The 15,647-nt window shown below is 47.9% G+C and overlaps 1 protein-coding gene across 3 annotated transcripts in view; it reads left to right on the top strand.

Annotated features, from left to right (window-relative positions):
- Positions 1–15,647, top strand: part of LOC144768144 (pleckstrin homology domain-containing family G member 6-like) — a 191,000-nt gene that overhangs the window by 37,872 nt on the left and 137,481 nt on the right. For all 3 annotated transcript variants that reach the window (XR_013598486.1, XM_078651579.1, XM_078651580.1), the window contains exon 2: positions 8,034–8,661. Coding sequence is in view for 2 of the 3 variants with exons in the window: in XM_078651579.1 (XP_078507705.1) it covers positions 8,380–8,661 (282 nt within the window). In the remaining variant the exon portion in view is untranslated. The remainder of the gene's footprint in view (positions 1–8,033; positions 8,662–15,647) is intronic.

The raw sequence follows: 15,647 nt of genomic DNA, 5'->3' as shown, positions 1-15,647 counted from the left end.
GTACTATTTTGTTTTCGAATGAATTAAAGTACTACTTATTCTACAAAAATATTTCCTGGGTTGGGCAATCAGTTATGGTGCTGCTGGGTGAATTTTTTGACTTCTGCACTGGATGCACCTGCATGCTTCCTCCATGTGAAGCCTATGACAGCGCGCCATTGCTACCAGTGCTGTAGAGTGCTGAAGGGGTTGCACTTGTCCCAGTTTTGCAGACTAAGACTATGACCGACTTGGGGACATTGGAAGCCCCGCAGCCCCTGCTTACCCCATGCCCCCACTCCCCCACAGCCCTGAATGCGGTCTGAAAATTATGGATTCTATTTTGGTGTTGGATTAAATCTATTCATTCAATTTTTAGATGTTTTTTTCATACAATTAACTCTTCAAGGTTTGCTATGCTAATCATTGGTACATTTGGGCCGTTAGATGAAGGGCAAAGCAGCCACATGGACATGGAATATGTACAGCTGTTAAGACTTAAACAATTTGCTCCATCTGCCATACTTTGCCAATACAGGATGTCCATGATCTGTTGTGAAAGCAGTGGTAGAAGTTGTTCTGGGTCCACTGGGTGACAAGATAGTTACAAACCGCCCCCACCACCAGGGAGGGCTGGACCTCGCCCCAGATCAGAGATATTTTAAGTTAAGGCTTGGGCAAAGTGTGCTAAGGCCCAGGGCCCCAGTATTTTAGGGGGATCCCTGATAGAGCCAGCCCTATTCTGCGGAGTCTTGCATAAAGACCGTGAATAATTCTTCAACAAATTGTTTTAAATACTGTTTTCCTTTAAATTATTTTCAGTGTAGGTGATGTGTGGGGAGTCTATTGCAGACATTTTGCAGAGAAGTGAAGTGGTTATGTTTCATGCAATATTGATAGGAAAAGTTTCTTTTAGAGCAAAATGGGACCTCACATAGGAGAATTGGGGAGGGGTCACAGAGATTATTTGCAATATTATAAGTGAGCTGCTGCTTTGTTACAATATTGAAAACACACATCACTATCCCTGAATATTAGATGTAAACTCATAAAGAATTTGGACCAGTGTACCTGTAACCTCTGTGACCCGGCCAAAAAGGGTATGCAAGAGCTGAAATTGGATAATTAATTTAAAATGTTCCGAATAGGGGCCCCCAAAATGTTAGGCTCATGGCCCCCAAAATATTAGGCCCATGGCCCCCAAAATCCTTAAGCCGCCACTGTCTTGGCACTGGTGTAGACCTATTCCTTCACATAAACTCTACTTTTCTCTGGAGTTATGATGGGTGCTGCTTTTCTGTTTCTGGGCTCTGTCCATCGCAAAGGTTTTCAGCATCTCAGATGGTGATCTTTTTCACCCCTGTGTTTTCCTAGTGATTGTGACTCTGTTGTAAAACCCTCCTCGAGTCTCAATCCTTTACCTTTCTAGGTGCTACTCTTGCTCTGCTAGTGTTGAATGATATGGCCACTACGTCTATACATAAAGCGATTTTGACCACTCTTACCATAAATCTCTTTATTTCTTTATGGAATTATGGTTCCCAGGTAAAATAGACATATTCATGTAGCTTTCATTGTAATTGTTATTTGACTTTTTTGATCTTTTGTACAATTTTTTTTCCAATTAGAGCTGACGCATGTTTCGCTGTTTAATCTTTGTCAAGGATTCTGATTTCGAAAATGAAACTGGTTTGTCACGTTTTGCACCATACCTGCACATTGATTAATCACATTTAAGTCAGGAACCAGGAAATATGTTTTTTGCCGGTCGGTGTTGACATTTTCAATGCAAGCATCGCCCACACACAACTTCTCTCTGGGTCTTAAAATAAGGGTAAGATCATCAAACTGAGGAACAATTTCCATCTGTTAAATTAGGAGGTGTCCGCAATACATGCCTTAAGACCTAGAGCTGAGTTGTTTATTTGCACTTTTCAGTGTTGTTGGACTTTGGCCCTTAGGGCAGGTTCACCCCTAGACTTTTTGCTTGAGATGGTGATTTTGGGATTCTGCGCACTTTCACTGTGTCCCAGTGGAAAGTGCGTGCGCACTCTGAGTGCATGTGCTGAGCTAGGCCTGCCCGCCCATAGGAATGCATGGGGAATGTATGTGTCCCTGGTAGTTCCTGATGCGTGGGGTGTACAGGCTTGAGTCTGGTATGTGTGAACTCGTGTGAGTGAATGCTGCGCAACGGTGTATGCAGCATGCATGTGTCTAGTAGCGAAGCGCCATTTCTAGACACGGCTGTACGTGTGCTGTGAGGGTGCTGGCGTGTGATTGGCTGGAGCTGGCTGGCATGCCAGGCTCCAGGAAGTCTGGATGGGTCTGCCCGGTGGTGAGTGGGAGATCTGCATGAGTAATGTGTGGGAGGAGTGTACCTGTGTCCTGGATGGGCTGGGTTTTCCCCACACAATGCTGGCTCCGCCCCCCTGTGGTGTGTCTAATGACCCAAGCCCTGCCAGTGAATAGAGAGGGTGGTGGAGGTAAACAGGGTACTCAAGAACCAGCTGCGACTGGTTCCGCCCCCACTCTACACCCTTGAACAAAGGAATGCACTGTATAAAAATGGGGCTGTGTCCCCACAGAAGTTGTTCTCTTCCAGGATCCTGAGGGGGCTGTTGCTGCTGCTGCTGGGCCAGAGGACCGCCACTTGGGCTGTCTCCCTGCCTGGAGACCCAGTGAGCTGGCTCTGGGCCCAGCCTTGCCCCCTGCCTGCCCTGAAGGACTTTGCTGGACTCTGTTGTCCCTAGCGCTGGTGAGCGCTTCCTGATTTTCCTAGCGCCTGGGAGCGCTTCGTTTTGCTTGTAGCGCTGAGCGCGCTTTATTGCGACCCCTGGGAGCGCTGTGGTCACCCCTCTAGCGCTGAGGGGCGCTTTGCTTTTGGAAGCCGGAGCCCACCCGGCGTTGACCCCGCTCCGTGACGAGTCTTGAGCCCCCTGGCAGGTGCCCACCCTGCCCGGGACATTGCCGCCTTTCGAGCGCGTGCCCACCGCGCTTTATGGTAATTAAGGCCGGTGCCCACCCGGCATTGCCCCTCGAGATTCACCGCCGCAGCCCGGAGTGTTTTTAAAACGTTGCCGGGCCGCTGCCAAGTGCGACCCGGAAGTGGTTGGCCGGCCGGCCAATCAGTGAGCAGGCCGACCGGAAGTCCCGCCCCGCAGCCGCGACCTGGAAGTCAGGCAGGCCGGGGGCAGGACAGAGAAACAACCGGACGCAGACGGGAGGCCACCCCGTGCTCCAGGAAGAGAGAGAAGCCGGCGTCTTCTCTTGTCCCCCCCGGGCTCCCAAAGCGAGGGAGAGCCCAGGAGAGTGAGGGCAGAAGCCTGGCCGAGAGGAGCTGACGCCTCGAGGAGAGCCCCGCCCGTCCGGAGGAAGCCGGTGAGTGGGGCCCCGGGGGCATTTCCTTTGCAAGTCCCAGAGAAGGACTCTACTGTTGGGCTGCATTTCTTTTGAGCCGGTCGAGGCTCCAACCGGCACCTTTGTTCATAGAGCCACGAGGGCTCTAGTGCCTCCCTGTTCCGCCGGGTCCCCTGAGAGGGACCCCACGACCCGCATTGGTTTCTGAGCCCTGAGAGAGGCTCTAGGCACCCCCATTTTGCTACGAGTCCGCAGGAGGGGGATTCCAAGGGGGCACAGTGGTTTTACGAGCCCTGAGAGGCTCGGGAGGGCCAGTCATTGGTGTAGCGCCCTGAGAAGGGCTCCTGAGTGCCTTTCCATTTGTGAAGAGCCCAGTGAGGCTCTGGAGGGCCACCTTTATTTCTTAGGGCCCGGAGAGAGGCTCCAGGCGCCAAAGTCGTTGTGAAGAGCCCAGAGAGGCTCAAGGGGGCATTTCCTTTCGCCCCACCAGTGTTCTGAGAGCCCAGCGAGGTTCCCACATTGGCCCCCTTGTTATTCTTGAGCCCTGGAAGGCTCAAACCTCAATTGCACCAGTTGCCCAGCACTTTGTGGGCAACTGCCACGTTTAGGACCCTGACACTTGGGACACAGGGCGTCCTAGCCCCAACAAGGCCAGAGGGCCTAGGGACAGTCACAGGTGGTGACTTACGTGAGTTTGGCGCAATTGTACTTTCTATACACCTCTGAATGGGTAGTTTATTCATCATGTGTTCTCTTGTGCTGCACCTCTGAATGTGTTTTTATGCGTCATGTGCTTTGCTTTTACACCGCTGAATGTAGGTTCTGCATCATGTGTTTCCTTCCCCTGCACCTCTGAATGTGTTTTTATGCGTCATGTGCCTTTACACCTCTGAATGAATGTTATGCATTGCATCATGTGTTTTCCTCTTACACCCCTACAGGTATTGTGATACATAGGTGGTTGTTTTCTCCCTAGTACAGGTGGTGCTAGTGAGATCCTGTTACCAGTAGTTACTGGTTGTGTGCTATTTTGTGCTATATTCTATGTGATAAGTGCTATTTCTGAAAGTGCTACTTCTGATTCCTGACAGTGGTCCAGGTGGCCCTGTCTTGTACATATCCCCTGTAAATTCTGCCCGTGCCTCTGGCACATTGTAAAGTGTGTGTTTTATCTAATGTGTTTTGGTGTAATACAAAGGCTATTTTTTATATAACCTTGTGTGGAGTTTCCTTTGTGGTGGGCCTTTGGTTGTTGTTGCTGGGGTGCGTGCGCAAATACTTAGCCTACATCGCCTCCAAGTTTAGCCTTGCTGCTCGCGCCACGTTACCTAGAGGGTGAGTAGGGGTTATCTTGGCGTGTAACTCCCTTGCCCTGACTTGGGTGTGGTGGTCTCTGACTGACTTTGGCGAAAGCCCTGGCCAGCCGGGGATCCCATTTCCAACAAGTGTAAAGTAGTGAGTGCGTGTGCAATTGCTTGTTGAGGGTTAGGAAGGCTCCTGTACTCTTCCTTCAGGGCGAGGAAGGCTTTATTTAAATATATATATATATATATATATATATATATATATATATATATATATATATATATATATATATATATATATATATATATATATATATATATATATATATATTGGTACAAGAAGCCTAATGATTGCTTTTCAAGATAATTTCCCTGTCTGAGTAGTTCTTCGCCCACTCATGGAAGGCATTCCGGTGGAAACCCTGCCAGCCGGGTTATGTTGCACACGTCATTGCCGGCTCAGCTCGACGCTGAAAGCACCTGGCCTGCTTGTGGGGCTGGGCGTGCGAAGAGGAATGCACCAAAGCTATAAAAAGCTTGGTGCCTTGTGACGTCACCTCGTCAAGAGGCTTCCATTCGTGGCTGCTGCCTCACCTTGACCCCAGGTGCGGCAGCACCGACCTCGCCCTCTGTCTGCTTAGCTGTTGTTTTGCGTCACAGTTACTCCATTTAACCCTAGCTCCTACATTCCCAAACGGATTGGTTCACACCTTCAGGGCGCTTGAGCTAAGAGACTTTACATGCAATGGAAACCTAACGCTAATGCTGTGTTTTTTTTGTTTTTTTGTAAATGTAGTAATCTACTTTCTCCTCAAGAAAGGATAAGGCAAACACAAGGAAATGATGGACGGAGCTCTGAAACCAGGGCATTTTTTCTTTTTTAGTTTTATATAGCGCGAACTAGACCTGAGACATAGGGTATCAGAGCGCTTTACATGAGCACCAGCTTCGCTACATGAGGACACATTCATTTTATTATTAGGTAATAGGCATGGGGCGATTAAGTGATTTGCTCAGAATCACAGGATGTTGAGCAAAGTCGTTGCTAAGACTCGAACCCTGTTCCCCAGCTTCGAGGTCGACCGCTCTAGTCGTTCTAGCCATGAGGCTACATCCGCTCCCCTTTAAGTGGGCCGGGTTTCACCGGTGCTGAGCACCGGCAGTTTTTTGAAGGTTGCCTCGAAACGGGTCTCTATCGGGCTCTGTGTTGTGCCCTAGCATAGGCGGCCTTTTTTTTTTTGCGGACTGTAGAGACTGCAGGTCCTTCGATGTGCACTGCTGGGCATGATGTCAGGCCCAGTGAGCGTTGCAGGGGAAGGGAAATCCTTTAAAGAGAGTCATTTTCTCGCTGGAATTCCATTTACTTTTTGAAACTCAGGAGCAGGAACTTCGTTGTGGCGTAACAAGGGATTTTAAGTTGCAGCTTTTTCATTATTATTAGGGCTCCCAGATTTATGGTATTTATTTTTTCAACATTTCCGTCTGTATTAATCCATATTTATTTTTTGCTCTTTATTTCTGTATTTATCCATTTTTATTTTGTGTTTTCTGTATAACTGAAGCTACAATGGGTATTTTTCCACATTTATTTAACTGATAAATGTGTTCTTGCATTTAAATGTCCAAAAGGTTTCAGCAGTATACAGTGCAATATCATTATTTAAAAACAATTTGCATTGTAAAATAGCATACATAACTGTAGACCTGCACTTAATTACGCTTAATTAGGAAATCTATTGTCTTTTTTCATCTCCCCTACCTCTCAATCTATACACCTACGGACCTGGCATTGATGATTGACAATAGGAAAAAATCTTACAAGAAGGCCTATTCACTGTATTTTTCTTTATTTAAAAATAAATACAGACAGGAAAATAAATAATTTTCTGGCTGTATTTATCTGTAAAAATCAGTAAAAACGGAAAACTGTGAGCCCTAATTATTATATACAAGCCATGGTTGCTGCTTATTTATCTTATGCAACTAACAACCATTGACAAAGCCAGTAGTCATGACTTGTTGCAGGTATGATGTTACTTGGTGTATCATATATCTGGATGCGATGACAAACAGCAAAATAGAAGTTGGGCGGCACACTGTGCTATGCACAGATTTTTAGCTCATCTGTTTTTTTAAGTCATGCCCTTAATTACATTATCCATGCCCCTTTAAGAGACCCCCCCCCAGTTTTTTCATCCCACTTAATGCCCTGGCTGAAACCTTTCAGACACTCTCCCCAGTCACAGATCTGTGTTGAATCCATCATCGTTCTTTAGCTCACTTCGCCAACCCAGTTCACACACAGCTATATGCAAATCAGTATTGACCTTGTGCCTCTTGGGAACAGTCCAGACCAAACTGCCAAGCCAGGTCTTCCCTGAACTGAAAAAAAGCATCCTGGGACCGGCTTGTGTTTGCTTTGTTCCCCCTAAATTGGCAGGGTATGCCCAGATGTGGGTCCCTTGCTCACTTTGCCACTAGATTCAAGCTAGCCTGGCTAATGAGGGATGTTACCCCGAAACCGGTCCCAGGATGCTTGCTTGTTTCCAGCCCAGGGAAAACATGGCTTGGCAGCTCGGGCTGGACTGTTCCGGTGAGGCACAGGGTAAAGACTGATTTGCGTATAGCTGGGTCTGAACTGAGGTGACGAAGTGAGCTAAGAACAATGATAGATTTAACTCAGATCTGTGACTTGGGGTGAGTGTCTGAAAAGTTTCAGCACTCCGTTCATAATCTCCTAGTGTTTGCAAAGAAAATATAACTGCCTTCTGGCGGGAGGCCTGGATCACTGGCGTATTTGAGTAAGAGCTTCCACCTGTCGGAGAATAAACTAGTTTCCATTGCAGGGTGTTGACATACTAGCCAAAGATGGCGCTGTCTTTCACCCCGTCAATGTCCTGACACCTCCACAAGATGGCCGACCCTCTAGAACATGGCCCACATCGATGGCTGGCACACAACACGAGGTCCTAGTAGAACTTTAAATGCGTAGTCAGTTGAAATCTGGGTGTGTAATGCTGAGTCTGAGGTTATTGTTTTACTGCAGGTGCGTCGTAAAGAGCCTCTTAAACCAAGGCTTCAGTAAATGAGCAAAAGTTGATTCTATTAAAAGAAGATATGCATACTTCATAAATAACTTTCTAGGGTGTGTGCTTAGTAACTACTTTGCTGTTGTCCTACAAGTTCACGGCTAAGTGGCCATCTCATGTAAATTAGGTGTGAGCAAGCATGCGTAAAACATCCAGAGCCGCCTGACCAGGTATGCATTAAACAGACAGCTGTTGACGGCACATGCCTAAATTGTTCACCATGCATGAGTAGTGATGAATAAAGTAATTGAACGCATAAGGTGGGGTTTGTGTCTATTGACTAATGGTGTCCATTTCCTTTTAGGGCTCATCACTAACTGTTATGGATGAGGATGACAGGGAAACGCCCAACCAGTCTTCTGTCCTGCTTGGCCGTGTCACTGCTGATCTGCCACGGGGGCCAGCGTTCCCAACAAAATAGCTCTTGTGATTGGACATCGGGACGCTACCCGCCGAAGATTGGACGGCTAGACTCTTGCTGTTGGGGCCAGGTGGTCTGTGACTGGACAGAAGTCAGTTCTATGTCACCACAAGAACTTTTGTGACTGGACGTAGGGAGTTTGGATGCGTTCAATCAGGCACAGGGCATCTTCGATCAGAACGACGGGCCCTCTCGACCAGAGGTAGGACATCTATCATGAAACGACATTATGTTGGGTTTCCACTCTGCCAAATCCTGGAATGTTCCTCATGAGATTCCCAGCAACATGTTTTACGATGTGGGAATGATGGGGGAGTCCAAGAAGAAGGAGAAAGAAGAGCAGGCGGAACCGGTCGGGGAGCCTTCCGCCGCGGATCCCAGGGACGCCGGGATTGAACCTCATCAAACCCAGAAAGAGCTTGGGACCAAGAGTACTCCCACCAGCCCGCGGACAATCCCAGGAGAGCACCCCCTCAACAATCACCGGGCTAAAAGCAAGACCGTGGAACAGGTAAGGTGCAACCCTTGCGGATCGTTGAATGGGAGCTCTGTAGAGCCCGAGACGAGATTTGAACCAACTATACATGGTCAGATTCCAAATGGGTTGCAACATTTTACTGAGTATTGGCCTCTATGGTTGGCTGGTGTGATGTACATTATACCTATATTTTGCTATAACCTTCTTCTCCCTTTGTGTTAGTGGGACATGCACTCTCACTAAAATTCTAAATGCTTTAACTTATGTGTAAGTGTAAAATCTTGATTTGGCAAGGACATCTTGGGGGACTCTATGTAGCGCCAAGAAGCACAGAACTTTATATATGAAATCAGATTCGAGAGGATGTGGGTTGAAGCACGCTAGCTAGAACCAGTTACGTTACATGAGAGAACTGTTACAGGAATGGAACAAAACAATAGTAGCCGGCCATAGAATCAAAACGACGCAGGCAAAAGGAACACGAGCTCACACAGCAAGCACAGAATGTACGGGCAAAAATATGAATATATATGACAAATTTTACAATGACTAAAGAGCTTCCTTGCGAAAAATAGCAGGCCATAGAATCAAAACAAAACCGGTAAAAGGAACACAATATCAAACGCAGCAAGCACAGAGTGTACAAACAAAATATAAATATATATGACAAATTTACAATGACTAAAGAACTTCCTGGCGAGGTCTGAGAAGGAGGGAAATTAGTTCTGAAAGTGTCTTTGGAATAGAAGAGATTTGAGGTCCGCTTGATGTTTGTCTCCAGTCTTTCTGTGCCTCTCTCTCTCAGAATCCCTGGGTATGCTGTTTTCTTCCCTCTTTGTCACGTAACGACGCGCTTGTTTACCATCGGTCAAGGTCAACAAAGGTCGAGCGGGCTGACAGCTAGGATTGTGCCCCGGGCGCCTGTCCTTAACTTTCCCTGACCTCTCTGGAGACTGAGAATAATGTGCGAGTTAAACATGCAAGCCTCTCTGGGCGTGGTGCCGGCCCGGCAGCCGCTTCTGCTGGGAGCCAGAAGCTTCTCGGCGCTCAGTCTGCTGCACTCCGGCGGCAGAGGGAACAGGTGAGGGGAGCGCAGAAAAGATGACGCAAGAAGATGATAATTCCGGACATATCTGGAGGGGAACAGAGAAGAGGAGAAGTGAAAGAGCACCCGAGGCCAGAAAAACAGAAACGGTGAGAGATGACCTGTATCACAGAATGCAAAAGAAAGTGCACTGGTGGATGGAGTGGAACACAGTTTATAAGAGTAGAAGGAACAGACGGTCAGCAATTAGAAACGGGAGAAGGATGGATGAAGGCATCATCTGCAGAGGGAAGGAATAACGAGGGAGAGGAAAGGGAAGTGATGTCAATAGGCTGGGATCAGCAGGCAGGGTATGCTACATGTCAAACTATAGTCAAGGTAATGTATAGGAATACTGTGTGAACTGTATACCTCGGAGTATTCTGCAGGTCGCAGGTGCTAATTCCACAGATAGTCTGGTGGGTTAATATACTGACTGCAGAGAACTGCATGGAGACTACTGGTCTCAAGTTTTAAACCTAGTGGGTAAGTGACCCTGCTACAAAGATCCATTTTTCTATGCAGCTCACAGATTACAACGTTCATGACGAAGTTTGGTGGGGTTTTGCACCTACTGCAGGGATTTGGTTATTGCTTATCTGTTACAATTTCTTATTCACCAGGATATGAACTTGGTGTAAATTGTTGGCTCAGTCAATGCAACAGCTTTCTTAGAACTGTGCAAAAAGGGTTCCCTGTTAGGACTTTTTCTCTTCTTTCCTGTCTCTGTGTATATTTCCAGCGGTTTTTTTAAAAATCTGCACATATTGTTTTTTATCTCATATTGCATGCTGTTTATGAATGTTGTACCTTTTTTATGTCTTTGAACACCAAAAGTGAATTGTGATATAACGTGTTCCTATTTAAGAAATGAAATACTCCTTTGAGACTATATATCTCGATTTTGGTGGTAGATCGGTCTGTGGGGTTGGTGTTATTCGATCTCCGTTATTAGTTTATGTATTGTAAAGGTCCAGTGTGAGGGAGTCCGACAGTGAATGTGTTTGATATCTGGTTTCCAAGAGGAATTCTGACTTTCTCTACTGTTTGTTTCACCACTGCCCCTCACTATGCTGTCTCAGTCTGCGCCTCCTTCTCCACCTTCGACCCCCACCCAGTGCTCTAAATGGGCTGGTGCTCGCAGGTACTGAGTCCTGGCACTTCTTATTGTCAAAAATAAGATTCCCTTTGGGTAAATAAATTTTACGAACATCAACTTCTCAGTGACATAGAAGGATAACACATATTATAAACATAAACACAGTTATAACTCTGGAGACTGGGAGATTAAGAGCAATGCATAAGGTTTAAAAACATGAGATAACAGTCAGTTCAAAATAAGCACAGTTTATTCATACATAAAATTAATAAAAATTACATAAAATCACAATAAATTTGGGAACACAGAGAATATAACAAGGGGATGAATCAAACCATAAATTCATCTAATCAAATTCATACACCTAAAACAAGGAAATACACAAAAATCCTAAATCAAATGTCGATAATATTATTCCCTTCAATTCAACGCGTTTCGACGGACATTTAACCTATCGCCGTCTTCATCAGGAAATATATATTATTTATATTATTTTTGACATAAAGTCCTTTGTTGGTACCCTATCCCTTTGGTTTGGGTCCCTCTCTCTTTTATTAGAGACTTCTTATTGTTCTCACTTTGAGTACCGGCACTTCTCTACTGCCGAGCAGAGTACCGGTACTGATTAAAGGATGGGCCCATTGCTGCTAGCAGGGGCGGCTCTAGGCTCATGGCGGCCCTGGGCAGGGAGCGTATGTAGGGGGCCCCGGAAGAGGGGGTCCGGGCAGGGCGGAGCGCGGAGGCCAGTGAAGAGGGGGGTCAGGGTGTTTGGAAGTGGAATAGAGCTGGAGGCCGCCAAATTCCTGCCAGGGGCCGCCACGCAAATATGTATCCATCCTCAGAGGATTATTATATTACGGATATGTATTGGCGTGGCGGCCCCTGGGGTTTGGTGGCCCTGTGCAGGTGCACAGCTTGCACATGCCTAAGGCCGCCCCTGCCTAGGGCTGGTGACCGGTCTATGACAGCCAAAGCACTTCTGTAGCCCTGAGCTGAGCCCCGTTCAGCGCAGGCTCATTTGCATGATATCCGGGTGTTCACCATCATGCTGTGTTACAAGAAATCGGTGACAGTGCAATTAAGAAAGCCACCGGAGGTTAAAAGGGCTTTAATCCCACCCCATTCTTTTGCGTGTGGCTGCTTATGCTTGTCTGTTACCTGTGCCTGTTTTCATGTGAGAAAAGAGGGACGAAATCAAGGCATTCTTGGGGGGAATATTATAGGAAATGTGTGGAATTCTTGGTGTGTGCATATCTGTTCGTTTCTTTCTGTGTGTGTATGCATGCTCGAGAATATATAGTATTGTGCCAAGTAACAGCAAATACGTTTCTCAAACTGCAAATATTACAAAACAAGGAAATGTTAAAATATCACTGCGCGTGTCTTTTGTTTTGCGAAACGATTTAATCTATTTTGTTATTAGAAACCATTTCTCATGTGTTTTTGTATGTGCTACAACTAGTATAGAGGTCCGTAAGTATGTCATGTCTTGCCTTTGGCCCCGCCCCGCCCACTCGCCACATTTAAATGAGTACCTGCACTATTTTTTCCCCATTTAAAGCACTCTCCACCCCCCCCCCCCCATCCCCCATCCCCCATCTCTCCTGGCTTCTCTATGACGTCAAGCCACCCGCTTTCACTTGCCCCCTCACCCGCTCCGTGCGTCACGCAAGGTGGACGCCGGCCGGTCGAGTGACTCGGCTGTAACAACACGGCCAGGAATGTGAGCCGACCGGAAACTGCCGGTGGAGTGAACTGGGGGCCCGAGGCTGTGTCAACCTTAGTGGTGCGTGTGCGTGCGTGCGTGCAGCAAGGGTAAGCAGTGCTGGATATGGGCACACATTTACTGTGCAAATCCACAAATTTTGTAGATAGGTGGCCCCAGGGTGGAGGCTGGCTCACAGAGGTGCTGGTGTCTGTGTTGGTCAGCCTATTGTCCCCCTAGTACAAAAGTTTTTGGGGTGTTTCTTTTAACTATGTCCTCAAATAAATGACCAATGATAAGTGGAAATGTGACGGTGAAACTGTTAATGCTTACTTAATTGGTCATAAACAGAAGTTATTTACGGTGCCTGCTGCGAAGATCTAAGTGTATCCAGCAGGACCCTGGGTGAATATTGTTAAGATAGTTCTGGAGGGTAATGAACCCGCGACACTGCGTGTGGCGGGGATTTTCAAGCTCTAATGCAGAGAAGAACTGAGCATTTCTTAAAAACAAGGCAACAAGTAATATATGCAAGACAACTGGGAAAAAACCGAGAGAAAAACAACCGTGTGCAAAAGCGTGAGGGCAAAGGGAGACTAGGAAGATAAAAATAAATAAAATAATAAATAATGCAAAAAATAATTGAGTAAAAGTTAGAAAATAATAAAGGAAATAGATCAAGGTAAGAGGGGATAAAGTGTATATGTGCGCACAGGCTGGGGATTGCAATAAATGAATCCATTCCAGTGAGCTGTGGTCTATGTTGGCAGTGTTCAGCGGTGCCACGGCGTTTTGTTTATTTATTTGTTGCCAGCGGGATACACGTCATTGAATACGATGCCACAGCCTAAATAATTGATGCGCCAGACGCAGAGCACTGGGTGTAACCTGCAGGTCACCGGTTCATATGCTAATGAGACAACTAAGTATGTTAATGCGTCTGTTGCAGAGCTCTCTGGGCCGCCTGCGGGTCACAAGTACACAGCCTGATAAAATAGCTCAGGCGGTTAGGTGCATGCAGCCGGCAAGGGCCTAAGTTTGAATCCTTGCAAGTTTAACTCGCACATTATTCTTAGTTTGATACAATGGGTAAGTGGGAATTGCTATGAATTAGCCTTAATTATAAAAGCGCCGATACAATCCAGTTTATATTGTGTGCTTTATGCATGGTCATATTTGGTTTAATTGTGCTCCATAACTTACGGAAGTGAACGCTTTTTCATCTTGGACCTTCTCTGGAGCACCTTGTGAAGTGACGCCCAGAGTGTGTGTATGTGCACTAATGTTGCATGAATCGAGGTCCAAAGCAACAGCAGTGGGGGTTGAGTAAGGGTACATCCTGTCAGGCGAGGGCGGGTGATTGCACTGAAGGTAGTGAAATGTGATAGTGAGTGAGAAAGCTGAGATACGAGGGTGCAGTTGAAGGTTTTGATGTAGAGATGGACTTGTTTTTTTTTTTGCTTTGGTGAGATGCTGAGTTTGGAGGCAACACTTGACAATAACCATTCATGCTTCCTCACTGCCATCTCACTCTTCCACATTGTCGCCGCACTCTTCCTTGTTGCGGCTTCTCTTTTCATCATCACTGCTTCAGTCTTCCTCGTCGCCCCCCTGGCTGTTCCTCGTCGCCCCCCTGGCTGTTCCTCGTCGCCCCCCTGGCTGTTCCTCGTCGCCCCCCTGGCTGTTCCTCGTCGCCCCCCTGGCTGTTCCTCGTCGCCCCCCTGGCTGTTCCTCGTCGCCCCCCTGGCTGTTCCTCGTCGTCCCTCTCGCTGTTCCTCGTCGTCCCTCTCGCTGTTCCTAGTCGCCCCCCTCGTTGTTCCTCGTCGCCCCCTCGCTGTTCCTCGTCGCCCCCTCGCGGTTCCTCGTTGCCCCCCTCGCTGTCCCTCGTCACCCCCTCGCTGTCCCTCGTCGCCCCCCTCGTTGTTCCTCGTCGCCCCCTCGTTGTTCCTCGTCGCCCCCCTCGTTGTTCCTCGTCGCCCCCCTCGTTGTTCCTCGTCGCCCCCCTCGCTGTTCCTCGTCGCCCCCCTCGCTGTTCCTCGTCGCCCCCCTCGCTGTTCCTCGTCGCCCCCCTCGCTGTTCCTCGTCGCCCCCCTGGCTGTTCCTCGTCGCCCCCCTGGCTGTTCCTCGTCGCCCCCCTGGCTGTTCCTCGTCGCCCCCCTGGCTGTTCCTCGTCGCCCCCCTGGCTGTTCCTCGTCGCCCCCCTGGCTGTTCCTCGTCGCCCCCCTGGCTGTTCCTCGTCGCCCCCCTGGCTGTTCCTCGTCGCCCCCCCTGGCTGTTCCTCGTCGCCCCCCCTGGCTGTTCCTCGTCGCCCCCCCTGGCTGTTCCTCGTCGCCCCCCCTGGCTGTTCCTCGTCGCCCCCCTGGCTGTTCCTCGTCGCCCCCCTGGCTGTTCCTCGTCGCCCCCCTGGCTGTTCCTCGTCGCCCCCCTCGCTGTTCCTCGTCGCCATCTCGCTCTTCCTCGTCGCCACCTCGCTCCTCGTCCCGTGCTCTTAAATCCTCACCGCTCCTTGCATATTTGCTACTCTTCCATTAGTAGCCCATTGCTACAAGGCAGACCTCCGGTTCTCTGATATATGAAATACAGCTGGCCTGCCCTACCAGGAGTTATGCTGTTAGGAAGAGAACCAGTTCCTTTTAACAGGGCAATTTGAGGTTATACCAATAGCAGCCCAGCCAAGATCCAAATTATTTGGGGGGGGGCACACATCCACAAATTCCACGAGAAACACTAGGCAGGAAGATCCCCAACAGGTGAGGAATGAGATGAGGTGAGCGAGGCGAAAGTGCATGGATTAGGATCTCATCCGCACACAGAAGTAGCTTTGACCTAAAATCAGTGTAGTTCCCCTGCCTCCCTGCACTTACAAGCCAAATTGCCGACATTTCTCAGCTTGTTTTCACTTTCCTTCTCCTAATGCACTCACCAATTCCGATTCCCCTCTGTCCCCCATGCAACACTCTTTGTACCTCACTCTGTACCCTCCGCGCCTCCTGCAGAGAGCTGCATATGGTGATTATCCCATTCCAATTCGTATTCCAGAAAATGTTAATGGCAATGCATATTATTTATATAACTTTTTCTTCCTTAGAATTTACATCTTCTTAGTGCTGAAAATATAAAGTCTTTTAGTA

This window comes from Lissotriton helveticus, chromosome 7 (assembly GCF_964261635.1).
Source record: "Lissotriton helveticus chromosome 7, aLisHel1.1, whole genome shotgun sequence".
Lineage (NCBI taxonomy): Eukaryota > Metazoa > Chordata > Amphibia > Caudata > Salamandridae > Lissotriton > Lissotriton helveticus.
Note: the sequence above shows the minus strand (reverse complement) of the source record. Positions and strands in the feature narration are given on the sequence as shown.